A 23,377-nucleotide genomic window follows, 5' to 3' on the forward strand; every position below is an offset into this window, starting at 1 on the left:
CGACTTGTGGTAAATGTTGTTTAATAGTTCTGTCATTCTATGTTTATATTATAGCCATGCATGGCCTTGCTTTAAATATGGTGGTAGCACTGGAAATGGAGTAAAGCATACTCATGTTTACCAGTTAAGAGGCACATTGTTTTGACTATTCAGCATGACTGGACTGATCTTCTTTGTTTGATGTTATCATTTGCTCAGAATTGTGCTGCAGTGAGATTACTTTCCTCTTGTATTATCTCTAAATCAGCAGCTTAGTATATGAGGAAAGATATTTGTATGTGACACAATTGCAGCCCACACTAACATATTCCATCCTGTCCTTTCCAGGACAGATGAAGGACCTTATCCCACTCTAACTTTCCTTGTTTACTTACCATCTTCAAATGCAAGCAAAACAGAGGCCATCTCATAAGCACAGATACTTCCAGTGGCTGTGCATGAAAGTCTGCCTTGCCAGCATGCAAAGATGGAGAGAGGAGTCCATTTTCAAGAGTCGGGTGTTTCTCAACTCCTGATTGAAGAAAGCAGCAGGAAGTGGAAGAAAGCAGGGAGAAAATGTGGAAACGATGTGGGATGGCTGGCCATCCCTGAAGACAGATCTTGCTGGGGTAAGTTGTGTCCCTACTCTTAAGAATGCTTCCCCTTGTTTTCCTCTGCTTTCCCACCTTTCCTCCTGCATGTGGGATAGAGTCCTATGAAACTACCATTGATTTTAAAAGAATGACATAGTGCATTAGTTTGGATACAAACATATGCAAGAATGCCAGAGTAATAAAGCAGATGTCTTCCCAGGCATCATTTCTTTTATAGAAACTGTGGTAGCACAGGAAGAAATATCATGGAATGGATATAGATAAATTCCTACGCTACAAGATAAGAGCAGCTCAACATGTTCAGTTAAAAAGTAACAAAATATGCACATTTGGGTAGAATTCAAAGACAGGATTCTGAGAGAAAGAAACTAGTAGTGCAAGTTTTCATAGAGTTAAGTCTACTTTATTAGATGCATGGAATGAATACTTTAGGAACAGATATTTATAGCTATGAATGAGTAAGATGTATATGTAAATTAAAACGGCAGTCCTTGAACAAAAAAAAAATCTACAAAGGAATAGTGGAAAGAGAAATGGGATTGGAACATATCCACAAACCTCAGTCCATCAACAGAAGGGTGAACAGAGACAATGGTTTCCAGGTATAATGCATAAATTTATAACACCCAGCTTCCTGAGGGCTCTCTTGGCGAATTTATCACATGTTCTTTCTGGTTCCCAGTCAGCACCACAATATATTCCAGGAGCTGCCTCCACCATTCATGTGGTTATTAGTTTAACTTAACTTAAGACATCTTTTCTCTTGCTTTATTCTCCAATGATCATTGTTTAAACTGAATTCATCACCTCATCCGCAGACCTACAAGTTTTGCAATTCTATTGTTATTTATTCACATATATAGCCTACCAATTCATAGCTATAAAGGCCTGTTTCTAGGATCCAATAATGTAGACTTATGTCTATGAAACCTTATGTTACCAACCTCTTTCTCTCAATTAGTCTCAAAGGTGCTACAAGATTCTTTTGCAATGTGCACATGTGAAGGAACCAGCAATACCAGGGAAATAGCTTTGAATAAGAAAGCAAAAACAGTTTGAACTTTTTAGATAGCACTTGTAGGTGTCTTCCAAACTCCAGGGATTACTTTTGCTTTCCCAAGTCTCTGCTTTTCTTATTTTCTTTTTTTTTTGGCAGCTTAATTTATAGATCTTTTAAAAAAAGATGCTGGAGATAGCTGGTGAGACAGACTTATCTGTTTTCTCCTTTTTTTTCTCTGTTTTGCCATTTATACATCTTCAGCAAGGAATTCTGCAGCTGCTGTTTACCTTGCCAGTTATAGGCAAGCACATACAGCTGAAGCAGGATCTATTATCATAGAATCTTATCCATTCTTTTCCAGCTCAGAATACATTGCTGCAACTCAGCAATGGAAGTTCATGTTTCTTCAGCCCTCCATCACCATTCTGCCAATGTTGTTAAAAAACTTCCAAAGTGGCCTGAGTGTGTGTAAAAAGCCTTAGTAAAAAGGAACTTTAATTTCAGAGACTTTGTTAACTGAGATATGCCTGTATTAGTAGTGATAGTAACCTTCACATTTCAGTTAAGGGGAAAATCCATGTGCAATGTCTTTCAAAGTCTAACATGAATAACATAACTGTACCATTGAACTTTTTATGAATTGTTATCTTTTAAATTTTGTGTTATTTCTTATCATGGAGATGCTGTCTGCTATATGGTGGTGGTGATAGCCGTGTCGAACATGCCGATGTACCACATTAGTCCATGTGTGCCATGTCTTTGGCTATGATGGCCTTCTACCTAATTCTACAGGAACAATAACTGTGTATTAAGTTAGAATGTCTCCATGTATACTGCTTATATTTGGTTTGCTGCGCTGCACAAATAATACACAGGCAGCAAAAGCCTGGTCCTAATCTTATATTTTCAAAAAAGGGAGTGTGGTGGAGTGGTGACAACAAAAATATGACTCCCATTGCAGTTCTAGTCACAAGCAAGTACGGTCACACATAACAACCAGTGACCCTGGATGAAACACATGCATAGTGATGGCCATCAAATGATATGTTCAGCCAACTGACTGGGGCCCAGATAAGCAATGGGATACCAAATGAGGATGCACTGAGAAGTGATGCTGCACAGTGATGCTGCATAAGAGACAGATTTCCCTTCTTGGACATCACAAGGATAATGTTAATTATTTTAAAGGATTTCCACTTATTTATTATTGTAGCAAAGTAACTGAAGTATAGGAGTTTCCTCATCTCTCAAACAATATTGTTACCAGATTGAGCTCCCGATACTTCTCCTATTCCAGGTTGTTACCTGAGAACTTGTAGCCCATGTAACTCTGGTGCTTTGCAGGCATCTTAGGTTGGTACTGACTCACAACAATAAGGACAACCTAAGTTACTCTTTATTTAATTCTTAGTGGTAATTTCTTGTTAGGCATCGCAATCACATTTTATGGCTTTTCAAGTTTTGAAAGAAAAAATTCTGAAGGACAAATGAATAAGTAACCATAGTCTGAGCAGACTACAACTGTGGGAGCAAATGGAAATTGTGATGTTAATTGTATTGTGTGAAGAAGTCAAAAATGTGGAGGATATCTGAGATGATGGGAACCAATACAACAGAAGTTTAGTAACAGTAGGAAATGGATTGATTATATTAATATGACTTTGTGCTTTTATGTGATCACATTTATGTTTTAAAATTTGTGTTTGGTAGTATTCTTCCCACTTCTCACAAGTGTTAGTAGATAATATATCTCTTTTTGTTAATTACAAGAATAACAACAACAGATCAATTATTAAAAGTCCACAACATCACATAATTTCTGAAACTTTATGCTCCTTTAGTTGTCATGATTCCAACTTCAGAATCCCGAGAATTGTAATTTGGTGAAATACTGAGAATTCTTCAACAGAGAGTTCTAGCCCTCTCAAGTCAAGAATTCCAGAATCTACAAATCTCTGGGTTCTTTATGAGGATTGTGCATGTTGTGACAACTGAAGCAGCATGAAACTGCTCATATAGTTGCATACATCAGGCTTTAGCTCAGTGTTGGCTGGCCGAATTGAGGCACAACACATTATTTTCTTCATGCAATACATCAGCAGCAGGCATAACTACCTTGATGTAAATGTAGTTATGTCACCTAATGCCATCCCTGCTTCCCAACCTGCCATTTCAACCTGCCAGTGCCTCAAATAAAATGTTTCAAAGGCACCGTACACTAGGGATCTTGGTAATAATGTTTAGAATGCTCTCCTCACAAAGAGGATCTAGAGCAGGCAACTGGAGTGACCAGGTCTGCCATAAACCATTTTCTTCCAATGTCCCATGACCAAGAGAGCATTGTAGTCATTTCCAAATATCCCAGTCTACAGTATCCCAGAAACTTTTTGGCAGCCAGACTGAAACAGTCATGTTAACAAGCATAAATAATATTTATCTTCAGTAGTTATGAGATCACACATCCAATTTACAATAATGTAACTACTGAACAGGATGCCAGGCTCTTGTTTATAAGGCACTGGAGGCCAGACAAGCATACCTTATGTCTACCAAGTGGCTGATATATACATCTGTCTGTAAGGTGTATTCCATAGCATCCCTATGTCTTCTTCAATTGAAGCCCATCCTATGAAGGATGACATACAAAGTTACATGTATCTTTGTTTCTACTTACAGTTGTTTTTTCCAAGCAGTGCAGCAGGTGGTGGTGCTGACTTTCAATGATAGAAGTAGTTTTGCTGATGTTGTGTTCATCATCCATAGACCCCTGAACAGAAGAAAAGACAATAATGAGATCATTGGCACAGAGAGAAAGACAAATATATTCTGGATCTGGAAATGTAACATAAAAAAGATGGGATGAGCACTTCCACACTGTTTATTTACATCATAGTCAGAGAAGAAGTTTTAATCTTTTAACCCTTTAAATCCTTTCACCCAGTAAATACAATAAGATTTTCTTGCTGCCAAAGGCGGTAATACAATAAGACACACCAGACATATCCAATCAAACGTGTGACCTAGGAATGGCTTCGGGTAATGTCAGAGGGGAAAGGCCCTAATAATATTATTAAACACAATACATTAAGCACCACCCAATTTATGTAAAAAAACAAAAACAACCAACAACCTCAAATTCTAACAAGGAAACAATTCTTCAGCTGGAAAGTTTCCAAGCTTTGTATTGACTGAAAACAAACAAACAAAATCTCTCCTGTCTATTTTTAACATTTTTGCAACCACCAGTTGGGAACTGTACTCCAACTAAATAAAGTTTTCCAAAGTCTGCTTGGATTAGATATTTCCATTTTTTTAAAAATGTCATCCAACCAAAGGAAAAAAATCAAAGCCAAAAGATCTTTTCAAACCCTGTCTCTCATTAAACATGGTTGTTCACAACACCTTCTTTTATTTTTCTTCCAGTCAGGTTGCATAGTCATTAGTGACCTTCCAAATCATAATCAAAACTCTGCTGCTATTAATTATGAAATAACTGAGGAAGAGGAAGATGATAATCATGACAATGGAAGTGAAGGCCATGGTGATAAATATAAACTAGCAGAAAAGGAGGAGATGTTTAGTCAGCGGTTTAGGAAGCAAGATAAGGAGAAAGCACATGAACAGGAGAAAGGGAGAGGCAAGAATTAAAAGAGAAAGGAATCAACATCTTAAGCAGAAAATGGTGGCTATGAGGGATGTTGCTCACCATACAGATGGTAAAAAAATCCAAAAAAGTCAGTGGTGATGGTGTAAGTAAGTAACTTTTACAATAATTGTCATCAATAGGATGCCAGCCTCTATTTAAGTATGGGAATTCAGAAGCAAGCCCTCAAGTGTTTAACGTGACTTCTGATATTCACTAAACATCAAAAGAACACCAGAAAGTTTGGACTTTTTCATAAGAGTTATAGCACTACGGCTCCATTTTAACTGTCACCGCAACCTCCTTAGCACTTGTTAGGTCAGTTGTCTGGCAGAGAATCCTAAAGTTTTTGGTTGATATCTTGTGTCAATGACATAGTTACAGTAGCATAGCAATGCTATAACTCTCTTTCTGACCTCTGAACCCCCCTTCAAAGCAATTCACCTATTTCAAGCAAAGGATGGCTGTGCTATTGTGCAGGATCACAGTCCCCTCCTGCCTGCGAGTGACATGGCAATAAAAAAATGTGACAGGTCCCTGCAGGGGTCCCTCCTTCTGCTCCTACGACGTCACTTGCTGGTGGAGGAGACGGTTATATCATCTTGCAGTGTCCTAGTTGTCATTAGCACATTATCACTTGGGGCAGCTGACTGGGTTTTTATATGGGTTTCAGGGTCATTTCCACTTGTGGCAATAGTACCATGACAACAAATGAGAATATCTATCTATCAGTTATTATATTCTTAGTCTGATTTAGGACATCATAACTGACTAACAAGATCGCAGCTAAGGTTTTCTGGTAGGCAGAAATATTATTTTCTCCAAACTATTGCACTTCCTCTTCAGCAAGAATGAAATAGTTAAAAATGTACACACCTATTTATAGAGCCTTTCTCAGATCATTTGTAAATTCAATTCATGCTCCATGATAATAAGAAATCAATATGTATTTTCCCTTATGGTTACTCTTGTTTTTTTCATTAGGTTTCCAGATTCAGAACATGCTGAAAAGAGGCTCCATTTCTCCAGCACTGAGCAGCAATGGCATTACAGCTGACACCCTTAGAGTGTAGATTCTTGACTATATAAATAGTCAAGAATAGTAAGGCACTAGATCCTGATCTCAGAAGTGAAACACAGTCAACTCTGGTTAGTATTTGGATGGGAGGCTGCCAACAAATACCAAGTTCTGTAGGCTACATTTCAGATAACAGAATTGGCAACATCAGCTCTAAGTACTGTTTGCCTATGAAATTCATGGGGTTGCCATAAGTCAACAGGTGACTTGAAGGCATATACACACATACAGCAAGGTACGAGCTAGATTAGTCATTCCCTTGCTAATATGCTATTGCATGTGTTATGGGTGCTCAGATTTTATGAATGAACTCTGCATATCACTTATCTTTTAATTCAAGGACAAGTTTCCCACCAAATGAAAGATGAACATGACAACAAAATGCAGACTATTAAGTCATTTTAATGTATTAAAAACGCCGTGTCTTTATTTCTCTTTTTTGGGAAGAACTTAGAAACTACAGGGCTAGGGGTTCTGCATTACAAATTTTAGAAACAATATTACTGATGCTGTGTATGGGTTTGGGAATAATTTAAACTTCTTCAGCCGGAATTCCATTTCAGTTTTGTACCATATCTTCTGTGATCACTACCATCAATTTTATGTGCGTTCAGTGGCTGGATTGCAAACGCCATTAGATACATTAAAATGGTAATCATGTGCTCAAAACTGTCTCTTAAACTTTGGTTAATGTTCATAAGGAAATGTCTTAGTAATGTCTTTCCAATAATATTTACGGATTCATGAAAAATGTACTTATTGTTGTACTTGCTCTAATATGCATATCATTGTTGCTATAGATTTTAGATATTATGTTTGCACACTTTGAAGTAGATTGTCATGCAACTACAGAATTATTTCTTATAATTTACATAACACTTCCAAAGTACATGGAGAACTGCCAGTCTCACCCAATCCCATAACTACCTAACAATTCTTCACTAGTGAACTAAAGAAAGTAATTTTCATAGCCACCCAGTAGGACTGATGTCTCAACCACAATTCTCAAATCCACCATTTCCACTGCTTAAACCATGAATTTGTTTCATGTGCCACTGTGTAATTGTTCAACTAGGACTAAGGGCAAAATAGCATTAAGGCTCCCCATAGTACACCCATGATCCAATATCTGAGGGGCATGCATTCTTGAACTTACATGGAAACAGAAATGTTGGATAGTAATAAACCCTATTGAAACAACTTCCAATGGAAGTTACTCTAGAGGACAGAAAATTCATAGAGAGGTATCTTAATAAAAGATGAAAGGTCTTCCAAGACAACTCTAGGTGCTCCAGAGAAACTCTATGGTAACTTCTGGTGGAAAACATACATAGAATCATCAGGAAGATGTAGAAAACTTCTAGAGAGGATATATTGGGTATCGGTCCCGTAGATACAGGGTCATATTTTTTTCCAACAAATCCCACTATTGCAGCCAGCCCAATTGCCTTTCAAAATATATGAATGCAAAGAGATTATCAGAAGTTCATTTATCAGTAGGAACTTTCCTCTACTAGGAGAGACTTGCAAAACCAAAATCTAAGTTACAAGCAGGGTATTCATTACACAGTTGTTAGCTCCTGTCATGAAGGTGACAGGGGAATAGGTGTAACTTTACAGTTGGGCTCTTCAGATCCTTCCTTCTGGATGGAATGGTTTATACTATGGCATATGCTTTGATTAATCTTTCTCTTTTCAAGTCTTGAAAAAAAGAATAATAAGATGGAATGATAACAAAATAGCAGTGGGTTAACTTTGATCTTGACTTAAAAAAAACCTAGCAGCTCAATTCTTTTCAAAACAGAAAATGCTTCAATGTATTGTCGAAGGCTTTCATGGCCGGGATCACTGGATTGTTGTAGGTTTTTCCGGGCTATATGGGGCCTCCAGAACATGGCCATATAGCCCGGAAAAACCTACAACAACCCAGAAAATGCTTCCTCATTCACTTACTATGGAAGATGTATAATGAGTGCAATATTTTTTCTTGGTTGATCCAGAAATATACATGAATAGTTTACAGCAATGTCATTAGAACAGGGGATGGAAGAGTTCTGATTGAGATCCAGTGCACAATCCACTTTGTAACTAGTAATTAAGGAAATAATTGATTTATTGTACAGATTAATAATGTAGCGCTTTTAGCCTGAAAATTTCTGAACTTAAAAAACCAACACTGCTAATGCCAACTAACTCAAATTAGTCGTTTCTGTGATAAATGGAAGCAGACAGCCTAAGCGCTAGCATTGCAAAATAGGCATAGAAGCGTGGCTGTGAATTTCAAAAGTGCATCTGAGCAGAGGCTGTGTCTCAGGTTGCTGTAGGCATAAAAAGCCAGAGTCTTCATTAGCAGAATAATCTTTCTTTGCTGGAAAAAGCCCTGAAGAGATTATTGAGATTCTATTTTAGATATGAGAAATTGAGCCAGTATACCAAGACTCTACTACCCCACCCTCCCCGCCATTCACTGTCCAAAGGTACGACCCAATACATTTTATGATAACCCCAAATTTTAAACTGCATTTAAGAGTGCTAAAATGTGTTCAACATCCTATGTGCCAAGACTGAGCAAAGGAGTAGATTTTGCCTTTCAAGCCAATGATTTCCTTTAGTAGCAATGCAGAATTAAAACACTGCAGGTATATTATATATACATTTTATAAGGCTCTACACACACACCCCCCCTCATATGTTGTTAGATTCCAGCTCCCATCATCTTGATAGTTGGGCATGCTGGCCAGGTGTGATGGGATATGGCAGTGGTTCTCAGCCTGTGGGTCCCCCGGTGTTTTGGCCTACAACTCCCAGAAATCCCAGACAGTTTACCAGCAGTTAGCATTTCTGGGAGTTGAAGGCCAAAACACCTGGGGACCTATAGGTTGAGAATCATTGGGATATGGACTCCAAGAACATCTGGAGAGCCACAAGCTATAAAAAGTGTACTTCAAGCAGCCTGGAACATGGACACCTTGCGTTGCTCTTTGCGGCTTGGAAGATTGCAAGGGGTGGAGGAGGATAGGACACCTTTCCTTTCTGTCCTTTTGCAGGTTTTCCTCCACCATTCTGTAGGATATATTAGGGTTCAGGTTTGGAGATGGCTGCCAGAGAATTTTATTAATATATAATTAGGGCGGCACATTTCTAGAAACAAAAGACACACAAAAGACACTATTTTCCCATTCTTCTTTGAAACATCTATATACAGTGCAGGGTGGGGATATTTTTAATCTTATCCCCCCACATTATTTATCTCCCGTTCTCTTCGTGCTCCTTATTTTCTTTCCCAATGACAATTATTATTATTTCATGTTAACTGCTGTCAAGTCAACTTCAACTTATGGTAGCCTCATGCTTGAGAGATCTCTAGGTTCCCTTATCATTGACTGCCCTGCTCAGCTCTTGCAGGCTCAGAGCCCCAAATAACATATCTGTATTCCAAGTCTCAACTTCAGGCTTAGTTATGGACAAACGTGCACTCCTCAGGCATTACAAAAGTTTAATTGTGGAGTTTGGGACTGGAAAGTTCACATTCCCTTACCTCCATCTCTGGTCATGCTTCCCTTGAATGGAAGCTATGATCACATTCTGCTAATCATAGTTACAATCCCCTACATAACATAATAGGGATATAAATCTTTGACTCTTCATCATCACATATGAGGATGAATACTAAAAGTTGTTTTCTTCCTAGTACAAGAGAAAATCAATATTCCTCCACAGTATTCTCCTTGCATTTGAACATCCCAAAGTATTGCACATGAATTATTTGATAAAGAAAAACAAAGGATTGTGTGCATGTCTGTAAAAACCTTGTTTTATATGCATATTTCCTGCATAGGAAACAGATTTTTGGCACAAAACCCAACATTTTTATGAGACAGAAAACATGGATTTTAAACACACTCACAAGACCATATGTGTTTATCCATTTCAGTATGGGGTCTGAATATCACTTTTGGAAAACTCTCAGGGCAGTTGATGGTGTACCATGGGCACAGGATGCAGCCAAAGCAAAGTAAGTGGTGTTAGTTTGGATATTTCCTTATTAAATGTATAACGTACCAAACAATTATATGCATTCCACAATCCACCCACTTATAGAAGGTTACTGCAGCAAACTTAGACTTAAAAAGCTCTGAGTGAGAGAAAGGTGGGATAGTCATTCAAGAAATAGCTAAGCAATTCATCATGTCAAGACCAGAACACAAGCCAGCTGTTTAAGGTAAACAAACAGGCATCTACATTGTGTCAGTCTGTTACAGGAAACCCGCCAATAGATGCAGTTTGTGGCACATTCCCACCACTCATCTAGTACAAAAAGGCTGTTGTGCCTCTGTGCTGGCATGCCAACAACAAAATAACACCAGGAGGCAGGACTCTCGTTCTTTCCCACTATCCTCTTCTCCTGTTCAGTATTCCTGAGGATGCACTGCAATATGGGACAACTTGGAATAGCTGCTTTTCTAGTTGCACTCCTCTTAAAATAAATCTGAAAATCTGGCAACAGAGGGTAGGAAAGTTATGTTATGATTACTCAAGAACAGTTCTCATATAATGTATACCTAAATGGGTCCTAAAAATCTTCAGAAATTTGCAGCTTTCAAAAACTAATCTGCATATACTCCAAAGCAGTAGTTCTCAAGCTGGGGTCCCCAGATGTTTTTGGCATTCAACTCCCAGAAATCCTAACAGCTGGTAAAATGGCTGGGATTTCTGGGATGTAGGCCAAAAACATTTGGGGACCCCAGCTTGAGAACCACTGCTCCAAAGGATTAATATCCTGGTTTATTTCCTGTAGGGTCCCCTGGTGGTACAGTGAGTTAAACCACTGAGCTGCTAAATTGTGACCAAAAGGTTGGCGGTTCAAATCCAGGGACCGGGGTAGGTTCCCGCTGTTAGGCCCAGCATCTGCCAATCTAGCAGTTCAAAATCATGTAAATGTGAGTAGATCAATAGGTACTGCCTTGGATGGAAGGTAATGGCACTCCATGCAGTCATGCTGGCCACATGATCTTGGAGGTGTCTACAGACAATGCTGGTTCTTCAGCTTAGAAATGGAGATGAGCACCCCCCTCCCCCACACACAACTAGACTTAATGTCAGTGGAAACCTTTACTTTTACTTTTACTTTATTTCCAGTGGAACTCTCCAGTGTGGTGGAGGCTCCTTCTTTGGAAGCTTTTAAACAGAGGCTGGATGGCCATCTGTCAGGGGCCATTGATTTGAATGCAATATTCCTGCTTCTTGGCAGGGGGTTGGACTGGATGGTCCATGAGGTCTCTTCCAACTCTTTGATTCTATGATTCTAATTACACCTATACTTTACAGGCTCCCAAAATTGCAAGAATACATACAGCTCAATAAACAGGTTGGAAACTAAGGGATAACTAGAGCTGGCCCCACCTGCTGGTTCTTGAACCAAGTGACCTTGAATCTCTTGCTGGATTCACTGGGGGCCAGTTCAATTATCTCAGCAACCTCAGTTCAGCTTCAGGAAAATGAGAGCTATAATTCTCATGCAATGTGGTTATTGTGAACAGGAAACTGATAAGGAACACAGAGAATTGTGCATCCCTGAAGTGCTATACAAGCCATAATCCTAATTGATATATCTGTTTATTAGGTTCCATGCATTGTATTTTTACTGATGTTGTTTCTGAGCTATGAGGATAGCTGCTTTACGGTACATTACTAGAAGTAAAGATGATTAGTGTTATTTCTAGTGCTACTATTTCTTATTCAAACATTAAAAGATCTTGCAAAGTTGCAGTAGGATCTGATTCTCTAGTGACAGGGTTTGAATGCTCTTGAATTATTTATTTTGATACTAATCTTGCAGGTTTCTCTCAATTTAAAAACAATTAAATTAAAGGACAAAGGGAAACCTGGAAATACGATCCTAGAGGCTGGAGTATTTTAAAAAGTATCTAGTTAAGGGCTCCCCAAATAGTCAATGGTTGTTATGGTTTTGAAAAACTAACACTTTTCCTTTTTAAAGAAATAACAAAATAGTTATTTTTAATTTTTTTATAAAACCCACATCTAATGCCACAAGCACTTATGACAGTGCCACTGTCCTGCGGTATACCACAATGCAACAAAACAAACACAGTCTAAGTCAGCACTTGAAACAAGGGATAATCCTTTTCCATCATTTATTGAGCCGGGCTGGTAGCACAGCTGGTTAATCTCTAGCAGCAATAAATAACTGCCAATGGAAAGGTGGCAAGTTTGAAGCTCGAGTCGGGGTTGAGCTCCCGACTGTTAAATAGCCCAGCTTACTATTCACCTAAGCAGTTCAAAAACAGCTGTGCAGTGAATAGAGAAATTAGAGACTGCTTAAAACGGGGAGGTTAATTTATGATATAAAAAAATACTGGACAGCAAGGAGAAAATACTACGATCAAAAGGCTCAGCATCATAGTGGATGAAGCGACAGCTCCCCCCTGTGGCTGGAATAGAGCAACCTCCAGGATCCGAAGTGGAAGAACTGCTGAATGACCTCTATCTGTCTATCTATTTTTATGTCAAAATGGCATTGAATGTTTGCCGTGTATTTGTGCATTGTGATCCGTCTTGAGTCCCCTTCAGGGTGAGAAGGTTGGAATATAAATACCGTAAATACTGAACCTTGGGAAGCCTGACTTGGCCACGGTAGTCCATGCTCTAGTCACATCCCGTTTAGACTACTGCAATGCTCTCTACGTGGGGTTGCCTCTGAAGACTGCTCGGAAGCTTCAAATGGTCCAACGATCGGCAGCCAGGATGCTAACAGGAGCGGCACTCAGGGAGCACACCACTCCACTGCTGCGCCAGCTCCACTGGCTGCCAATTTGCTACCGGGCACAATTCAAAGTGCTGGCTTAAGCCTTTAAAGCCCTAAACAGTTCTGGCCCGACCTACCTGTCCGAACGCATCTCCTCCTATGAACCAGTTAGGACATTAAGATCGTCTGGGGAGGCCCTGCTCTCGATCCCGCCGGCTTCACAAGCACGCCTGGCGGGGACGAGAGACAGGGCCTTCTCAGTGGTGGCCCCTCGGCTGTGGAACGCCCTTCCTGCAGATATTAGATTGACCCCCTCCTTGCTGGCATTCCGGAGGAAAGTAAAGACCTGGCTGTTTGAACAGGCATTCGACTAAGCAGTGTGATTGATTGACTGACTATCGGAACACAGAATATCGGATAACGAGTTTGGATTCTGCTTTCATTGATGAGACCTGATGGATTTGTCATATTGATGTAGTGATGTATTGATATTGATGTTTAATGATTTGTGATGCTATTGTTTTTAAATGCTTAATGATTTTGTATTGTGTATACCTAAATTGTTGTAAACTGCTCTGAGTCGCCTAAGGGCTGAGAAGAGCGGTATACAAATAAAGTAAATAAATAAATAAATATACCCTATTAACTATTAAAGTAATAAAAATGTCATTCTACAGAAGAAGTGAGGCTATCCTTCAACAAGTTGTAAACATGTGAGTCATTGATGCCTTCATTACTGCACAAATGAATTAAATGTAAATAATTATATTTCTAAAATATTTGTTGAAATCCTATATGACTTGTTATTTATGTAACTTTATGTACACACATAATAAAAGGATATTGGGAAGGGTGTCTGGTGCATATTGATGCCTAATGTGCACCAGGATGTGCATTAGTTTGTGCATTGATCCCATTGTGCATTGGTCTCATTGTCCATCAGTCACTTTGCTGGCTCTGCTATGTAGTAATGTAATAGCAGCTCTCTAATGGATATGAATATTATAGAACAGCACAGTTTTAATGTTGGCATATGCGAGTTCATTAGGAAGCCGTTAAGACCCCAAGAGGATTTCAGCCTTTACTTTCAAACCCTGTAAGATCCAGTATGTTTGTTACATTTGATCCAAATTACCACAACACTTTAAAACCTCACCCATTCCTGGGCATAATTTATATTCCTGCTGCCTCCGTTCTGTGGCTGTGTAGTTAAATAATAGAATCGTATTAACTCCTCTGAGCTGGCACTTGGAGCCTGAGCCAAGTCACGACAATACTGTGACTTGTTCCAATGGTTCATTGTGTTTTGCTAACAATCTTTATTTCTAGAATTCTTTCAAAAGTAAATGCAACATTTAGTATTTCCTGTGGGCGTTACTGGCACCTGCTCGCAACTGACAGAGAACAAGGCATTTGGCTTCAACAGAAAAGAACACTGATGTATACAGATGGAATCAGGGTCAGACATGGCTCATCCTTATGCTGAGTGGGCCCAGAGTTTGGAAAAGTGACTTTCTTGAACTATAGCTTTCAGAATCCTTCTGCCAGAATAATCTGTGATTATTCTGGGAACTATGGCTGCTCTTTCTTCCTTGTCTCTGCAGTGGAGGCCAGACAGGGCAAAAGAGCCCTTATCTGGACAAATAATGGGCAATTAATGTATGGACTAGTACAGCGAACTCTTGGACAATCTGCCCTTGTGCAGTTGAGGGAGAAGGAACATCTTTCTGGATCTGTTATAGATATTTTTTTCTGTGTCTGGAAGGGTGAATGCTACTTACACCCCCAGATACACAATGATAGCCCAAATGTAGCTCATAGATACTTCAATGATGCTTTAGCACAGTTCTGATTCTGGTTTCTAACCCATTACAGGAGTACATCCTGTCATTGTCAAATTGCATTAATTCTACAGTGTAGATGTACCCTAAGAAAATTCCAGTCTAAACCTTCAATTAAATATGATTAGATTCATCATTTTTCAGCTGTGATGCTTACTAAAAGATACAGATTCAATGCTGCGAGCATAGCTGTTAATGGGTCCTACTTGCGGATATGAGTACCTTTTGGATTAGTGAATAAAAACACATGACCTGTGCATTTGACAGCTCCCACAGCTCAATTAGGCAATTGACAGAAAGATGATTTATTTGAAATTAAATCCATGGAAATGTGTTAGTACTTGTTCTGGACTAGATCAAGCCTAATAAAATAACCACTTCTCATCAACATTGAGTTTGCCGAGAAACGTGATGAACTTCAAACAGTCCTTCATTTGGAAGTTGCTAAGATTAGCCTCCAAATGCTTTGCTATTAAAAATAAAACAGCTGAGCCATGTGGAGTATGTGCATGTGCCAATGCATCTGAATGCATTCTCTGGCATATTAGCTAGCTACTAGGGCTGGGCGGTTTCGTTTCGTTAATTCGTAATTCGTTAATAATTCGTTAATTTTTTTAATTACAAAACGATAACGAACCATTCTGGAGCAATTTTTTTAAAAAACGAATTTTTAAACACGTTTTGTAAATGCTTCGTATTTCGTTATTGTATTCATTTTGTTACTGTTCTGAGGTCGTTTTGTTATTATTTCCGCATGTCTGGGGCAATTTTTTTGTTTAATTAGTGAAAAAAAATTATAATATCACACCAACAGTCAACAACAGAGGGAGAGGGAAGCTTCAGAAGTTTTTGGAGGTTTTTTAGCATATTTCGCGGTTGCGTCCGCCATTAACGAATCGATTCGTTATTGTTTCGGAAATTGATTCGTTAATGTTTTGTAATTTTTTTCACATTTATGAAATTTCGTAAATACCGAACTTTTTAAAAGGAAAATTTTGTAATTATTTTAAATAACGAAACGCAACCCCCCCAAAAAAACGAATCGATTTTAGAAACAAATTTTTCCGTTGTTACCCAGGCCTACTAGCTACCTCTACCTATGTGGTATGATCTGCAAAAGAGACATGCTTAACTTCTGTTCCACCATTCAAGTAATTTATGAAGATGTTGAACAACACCTTTCAAATCCCTGTTGGATATAATTTAGAGGTTGGATCTAAACTACGAATGGAAAAATATAGTCATTTTTTAAATAAGAGAGATTGTCTGAGAACACTGACACAGCACATAGGTTTGGGGATGGAGTTGGATCAACTTCTAGATCGGTGGTTTTCAATCTGTGGGTCTCCATATGTTTTGGCCTTCAACTCCCAGAAATCCCAACAGCTGGTAAACTGGCTGGGATTTCTGGGAGTTATAGGCCAAAACACCTGGGGACTCACAGGTTGAGAACCACTGATCTATATTGCCCCCCTACACTGCTTTTAAGCAAAAGGACCAGCTCTATTTTTCATCACTTTCAACTGCAGCAAAAACAGATTCTTTTTAATGAGGAAATAAGATCCCAGACTTTCCAGAAAAAAAATGTTATCTTGTGTTGAAAACCCTCAACAATACTTTCTTTTGCAAAAAAAATTCCACAAATTATTTCAAAATGCTCAAAATAGACTTTGAAAATTTGTTGAAAGGGAAAGGCACATTAGTTAGATATGAAATTATTCGATATGCTGATTTCAAAACGTTTAGTAAAATACTGAGAGTCATCATGTGTACTGGTTTCAGCATTTGAATCCATGCTCAGTCATGGAAACCCAGTGGGAGATTTGGGGCAAATGGCACTCTCTCAGACCCAAAGGAAGGCAAAGGGAAAATTTCCTTTGAACAAATCTTGCCAAGAAAACCCCATGACAGATTCACCTTAGGGTTACCATCCATCAGAAACAACTTGAAGGCATACAACAGAGAAAAACTGAACGAGAGCCCATGGTCTGACATGCTCAATGGGAAAGGGTTTCATGATGTATGGGTGCTTACTTCTTAAAGGTAAAATATTGAAAGTCAGCTGCAAACAATTCATCTTAGGGAGAAAAGTGAAAGGTTTTTAGAGAGTGGTTGGAGAAAGAACTTTAAGTTAAGCTGAGATTTAAAAGATACATTATTAAAGTCAACAAACAAATAGCCAGTACTCGTAAGAGAAGGGCTCATCTATACATACAGTAATACAAAATCCAGAGTCAGTCTGGAGTGGTGATACTTTGAACCAGCCCTGAAGTGACTAAATTTTCCATGTCCAGCCCCCTGTAGAAGTGAGGTATAGTCCAATCAGGCGGGAAACAGTTTGGCCATGCTGGGGCAGCTTACTTTTTCTGTCCCCGACACTGCTGTCAGACATTCACAGACCCTAGTAGAGGTTTTTGCTGTTGCCAGGCACCTTTGCTGACATACTCTTTCTCCCTAGTCATGTGGATGCCTTTGCTGATGTCCCCAGAGCTCTATCACCAACTGATGATGTGGGTGGGTGACACTTGAATGGTCCATCCCTTTTTTCCTGTCCTGATGGGTGCTGGAAAAGGGGATAGTGATGCTGGGACAAGTGGTCAGCAGGCCGGTTTGCTTTGGAGCCAGTCGTGTTGTCCACATTGACTCTGACATGCAAAGCTGCTCCTGAGTTTCACTGAAACTTTCTCAACTTTTCTTAACACTGGGTCAAACTGGGTTAATCTGATTTACTCTGTGTTAAGGATCAGAAATCAGTGGACATTGCTTGAACATCCAGGCTTGACTTCTGGTCCACTTTGAAGTAAAGGAGCTTGTATAAACAAGTCTCAAGAATAGTAAATGAACTTGCAGATGTAATCTCTGAGCCACTATCAGTCATTTTTGAAAATTCAAAGATTACAGGAGAGATTCTACCACATTGGAAGAGGGCAAAGGTTCTCATCCTCACAAAGGGAGAAAAAAGAGAACCCGAGCAACTACCAAAAAAGTATGTCTGAAATTGATATCAAGAAAGTTCCAGTCTGTGCACAGTTTTTTTTAAAAAAAAAAATACTTTGATTACCAGCATGGTTGTCCCAAAGCATGAATCAGCATGGCTTTCTGAAAAAAAAGTTAGTCTTATCTCTATTTTCTGATAGAGTTGCAATCTTGGTAGAGCAGGAGAGAGCAGTGGATTTAGTATATCTTGATATCAGTAAGACTTTTGACAATGTCCCCCATGATATACTTGCAGGCAAGCTGAGAGACTGTGGGTTGGGCAGTGTTTACTATTAGTTATGTTCATAATTAATTGACTGACTGAACCCAGAGAGTGCTCACCAATAGTTATTCTTTATCCTGAAGAGAAGTGACTAGTGGGGTGCTCAGCATTCTGTTCTGGGCATGTTATTGTTCATCTTCATAAATCACTTCAATTAGAATTCGAAATTGACCTTGATGGATTGCAAAACTAGGCAAAGCTAGGCAAAACTAACAAAACATATTTCCTCAGGATAAATGTAGGTGTGGGCTGTAGGCAAGAAAAATAAAATGTACAAATGTAGGAACTCATAGAAAGGAGGGAGCAAGCTTGTTTTCTGCTGCCCTGAAGACCAGGACACGGAGCAATGGCTTCAAACTATAAGAAAGGAGATTCCACCTGAACATTAGGGAGAACTTCCTGACTGTGAGAGTTGTTCAGCAGTGGAATTCTCTGCCCCAGAGTGTGTGGAGGAGGCTCCTTCTTTGGAGGCTTTTAAACAGAGGCTGGATGGCCATCTGTCAGAGGTGCTTTGAATGTGAATTTCCTGCTTTGTGGCAGGGGGTTGAACTGGATGGCCCACGAGGCCTCTTCCATCTCTATGATTCTATAATTCTAGGAAGTTTGATGTGAGGCTTGAAAGCAGTACATGTGAAAAAGTTCTAGGAGGTCTTAGTAGACCACAAGCTGAACATGAGACAATGTCTCTTTCTCCCATGCAACGCCTCTGAACACTGCTGCCTGCCTAAAATTTCATTCTCATTAGCTCTATTTATCAGTGCTGCTGTTTTCATCTTTCATCACCACGTTTTTCTCCTACTGCTTCTCTTCCTTTTCTTTATCAGATGCAAGCATTATTTTACAAGCTTTCATCCCATTCCTCATTCTCTCTTTTACATCTTTCTCCCACATTAAAGACAGTCTCAAGTTCCCAGGCCCTTGGACCATAATACAGACCAATTGAAAAAGTGAGGTCTCTGAACTCAGGTCAAGGATATGACTCACTGGTATTCCTTGTCCTTTTATCATTATCAGAAGGCCAACTTCTTCGTGCATTTTCATGAAAGAGCTCAAGATGCTTCCCTTGAAATCCCTCTCCCCCACCCTTTTGCAATTGTACTCCATTTAACATGCTGAGTAACATTCTAGTATAATTATAGCACAGCTCATGCCTGCCCACGAAAATGTCACACAGAGAGACAAAAGAAGAACAAGAGGTGGAGATGCTTTCAACATTCCTCTGAAAGGGTTTGCTTTTCCTTATACATACCGTCAACTCCAGTGCTTCATTAAGGAGGCCATTGCGCTTACTGTGAAGGTAGGCGTTGGAACTGCCTGTCTTAACCACACGAATCCTGGCCAGCCGGGCTTTCTGTAAAAGGAAACAAAGTGGTGAGATGTGAGACTAGAATTCATTATCATCTTTTACATCTCATTCCACTGCTAACTCTGAAGAATGGTGTCTGGACCTTAGAGACTTACTGTGATAAATAGAGGAAGAGCACAGTCTTTAACACGATTATTCCATTGTTCTTCTGAACTCAATGGGACAACCTTTTGGCTGTGTATGTATATCACCATGTCTTAAAGATGCAAATACCTGTTACTTCTGGAAACAGAACCTAATAACTACACAAGGAGGCATTTTCAGAGAAATGATTGGTGGGAGGAAATGTTTCTTACCTATTTCATTCAACTTTTTGCTTTGCCATTGCAAAGCCATTCTTGCCATTCATCAGCCAGGGGCATATCCACACTGCACAATTATAATTGCTTCATACCAATTTAATTGTCATGACTTAATTACATAGAATCCTGGGTTTAGTAATTTTGGAATCTTTGTTAGATTGCTGTAGTGCAGGGAAATAGACTAACATTTTTCTAGCAGAGATTCCAACTCTGCCTGAAATCTACACATCCTAGAATCCTGTAGGATGGAGCTATAGTAATTAAAATGGTATCAAATGTATGTATTTATGCAATAGGGGTGTACCCCAAGATAGATCAACAGAGCCTTTACACAATATATTCTATGTTGGCTGATGATTCTTGTGACCTCACCAGATGTAGGTTTTCCCGTTTCTATAAATTTTTAACATTTTAAAGATAAAGTCCCCCAGAGCCCATCAAATGACACTTTCACCGGTTGCCCATGTGACTCCATCTTTAAAATGTTTTTTAACTGAGATTCTTAGAGTCAGGGAGCAATCGTCTTCAGAGCTTCTGATTCGTGCAGAAAAAACTAAAGTTGCTTATTTTAAGGTGGGATGGGAACGGACAGATTTCTAGTCTGTGATATTTTTTGTGTCATAAAACAGTAGGTGTTCCTGTAGGTGATCTTGAAATAAGCCTGGCTGGTTTTTTTCCTCTAATCTTTCATCCTCTTGCATTAAACTTTTATGATAAATTTAAAAAAATAATGTATGCTTTAGGAATTGCACATTTTTTATATATTGCCAGTTTGGTGGAGCTATATTTTCTCCATTTTAGAGCTGGGATTTCCTAATTTTGAGATATAATTGGAAATACAGTGTTCCCTCACTTATCGTGGGTGTTCCGTTCCAGGACCACCTGCAAAAAATGAAAATCCATGAAGTAGGGATGCTATATATGTATATTGCATTCCGAGGGTGAGGCAGAAGTGAGGAGAGATTTAATGGCACCACGCACATTTTTTTGCTAGCTATCTTTGATTTGCTTTACAAGCTCTCTTGATTGGCAGCCTCTCTCCCGAGGGGGAGGGTTAAACCCCTTTCTATACTCCATCATTGCCAGGAGGCAGGATTAGAATGCCACTCTGGGCAATGGCAACCATCCATAAACTGGGAGGCAAAAAACCCGCAAAACAGCGAGTCCGCAAAAAGTGAATCACAAAGTAGTGAGGGAACACTGTACCAGTTATGCAAGATTTCAGACTTCCACAATTCTGAGGTTTCCCCTTATTTAATGAAAGAAAGTGGCATGGGCAGAGAATGCACTTCCCCGAGTGATAGCTCAGAAAGCAGAGGATTTCTGTACAATGGACGGAGCACATCACATGTGATGGTGGCAAATAAATGATCCATAGCTTTATGCTCCTAATGGGATGAGGTCTTTGGAGTTGTAGTTTGAAAAATAACTTTTCAAAGCTTTGGACTGATCAGTAAGAAAAAAATAATGTGGGAGAGGGTTACAAAGCAACAAGGAAGAAGGAGGTTAAGTGCACTTCTCCCACATACAATCCCCCCTTCAAAAATGCCTTGCCAGTCCACGTATATATTTTTCAAAACACACTGTATGTTCTGAAGTAATGCAGTTGTTAAGTATACTATACATTAATATTTAACAAGAATTCTGTATAATCTGTTAAACTTTAGACACTTTTAAAAGCAAAGATAATAATCAGAAAACTGGAGCAAACCCCCCAGCTTTTTTAATCTAATAGAACAAGAGGTAAAGTTAAAATAAGGTTATTTTAATTTTAGGCAGCCAGTTGGAAAAAGTACAAGAATTGAAAACCTCAAGAGTTTGGGTTATTTTATATTTATATTCCATCCTACATAAAAAAGATATTAGGACCAGATAAAGACATCAAAGCAACCATTAAAAGTAGTTTAAAGCAAGGAGGAAATACTGAGGAGCTACAAAAGTTGTTATAATTGTGATTTCCAACATTCTCACAATGGACTATTTTGGCTAGGACTACTGGGATGTACAGTCCATCATCATCTGAAGGGCACAGAATTTGCATTCTTAGTTGAAAACAATTTAGGCTACTCTAAAAACAATTTAGAGCAATTTAAAACAATTGGAAGCATTTTAAAGTAATGTATGCAATATCAGAGCTTTACAACCTAGTCAGTGGGCTCCAATTCCCATGACTTGGAAGCTTTGGTGAAAAGCCATATTCCACCTTGGCAACAAAATGAACCCAGCTGCACACACCAAAACAGTTTCCAAGGGAATGGCATTCTAGAACTGGTTTGCCACAGCAATAACATTGCACAGAAGATAACATTTCAGCAGACACAGTTTGACCAGGTGGAATCTGCAGAATTCTCTACACAAGTATGAAAAGTTCAAAGGATTTTTCCTCTTTTGGATTTGGTAAGTGGATTTCCATTATGAATTTAGATGACTGAAAGCATCAAAAAAGTGGCAAAAACACAATGGGATCAATTCAAAGTTTCAATTGAATGATTATATATCTTTGAAAGGAGAAGGACCATGACTTCTCTGGAGTTGCACTGGGCACAAACAAACTTTATTGGTCTTTATTAGTGGGTTCTGAGGGGAGGGGATTATTATTTTGTTACATAGTGCAGATGGGCCTCCTTACTATCAAGTACTGTCATGCCAGCAACATCTTCGATTATTCTCTCCAGTGAAACTCAAAACTTGGGCCTCTATACTGGATCATTCAATTGTCATTGTTTTGTGTGTCTTCAGGTTGGTTTCAACCTGTGGCTACTCTATCATGAGTTTTCTTGGTAATATTTTTTCAGAGGTGGGGTTACATTTGTCTCCTTCTGAGGGTGAGAAAATTGCTTTTTAAAATTGGGGTTGTTTAATTGTTTAGATTATTTGAGAGCACTGCTCACTCATTCTACTGATCCAAGGAGTAGTCATTCCAATTTCTTGTTTTGTTCCCACAAACCAGTTCATAATTCAGTGGCAGAAAACATCAACTGCCATTTTAGTGAGCTTTCAGGAGGTAGCTGAAATAACACTATGGATTTAGGAACTGGCAGTGTGCTTTCAGGAATTGTCTGACTGCAAATGTTTGTGATCTTTAGTGAAATGTAACATTTCAAATTCAGTATCACCTTTTTTGCCACAGAAACAGTACTAGTGTTGCCATAGCTACAAAGCATCGATATCCATGCGAATGGCAGACATGGAGCTCTTTTTGAAGAGAGGTCAGTGTGTGCTTTCCAAAAATAAAAACATTAGAGAAAAATACATTAAAAATGATATTGATCACAGGCAGATTTTTTTCTGTCACACAAATAATGTTAAGTAGACCTGTTTGTTTTTGTTCAAGAGATAAAAAGCAATCCTAGGGAAGGAAACAGGGTGGGAATCATCATATACAGTATCTTGTTTGAGGAGCTGTGTTACTAATCTACTTTAGGGCTTGTCTACACTGGCTCTTTACTGTGAAGTGGGTCATAAGTTGCTCCTGGATGTTCAAATGAAATCTAGGGACTTTCAGTCCTTAATGCAGGTTATGTCAGGT

General features: G+C 39.0%; 1 protein-coding gene across 4 annotated transcripts in view; it reads right to left on the reverse strand.

Annotated features, from left to right (window-relative positions):
• KCND3 (potassium voltage-gated channel subfamily D member 3) overlaps nucleotides 1–23,377 on the reverse strand; it is a 349,824-nt gene that overhangs the window by 17,869 nt on the left and 308,578 nt on the right. For all 4 annotated transcript variants that reach the window (XM_060772742.2, XM_060772739.2, XM_060772740.2 and 1 more), the window contains exons 4-5: nucleotides 19,430–19,531; nucleotides 4,268–4,360 (exon numbers count right to left, since the gene is read on the reverse strand). In XM_060772742.2, coding sequence (XP_060628725.1) covers nucleotides 4,268–4,360; nucleotides 19,430–19,531 — 195 coding nt within the window. The remainder of the gene's footprint in view (nucleotides 1–4,267; nucleotides 4,361–19,429; nucleotides 19,532–23,377) is intronic.

This window comes from Anolis sagrei, chromosome 4, assembly GCF_037176765.1.
Source record: "Anolis sagrei isolate rAnoSag1 chromosome 4, rAnoSag1.mat, whole genome shotgun sequence".
NCBI classification, from domain to species: Eukaryota; Metazoa; Chordata; class Lepidosauria; order Squamata; family Dactyloidae; genus Anolis; species Anolis sagrei.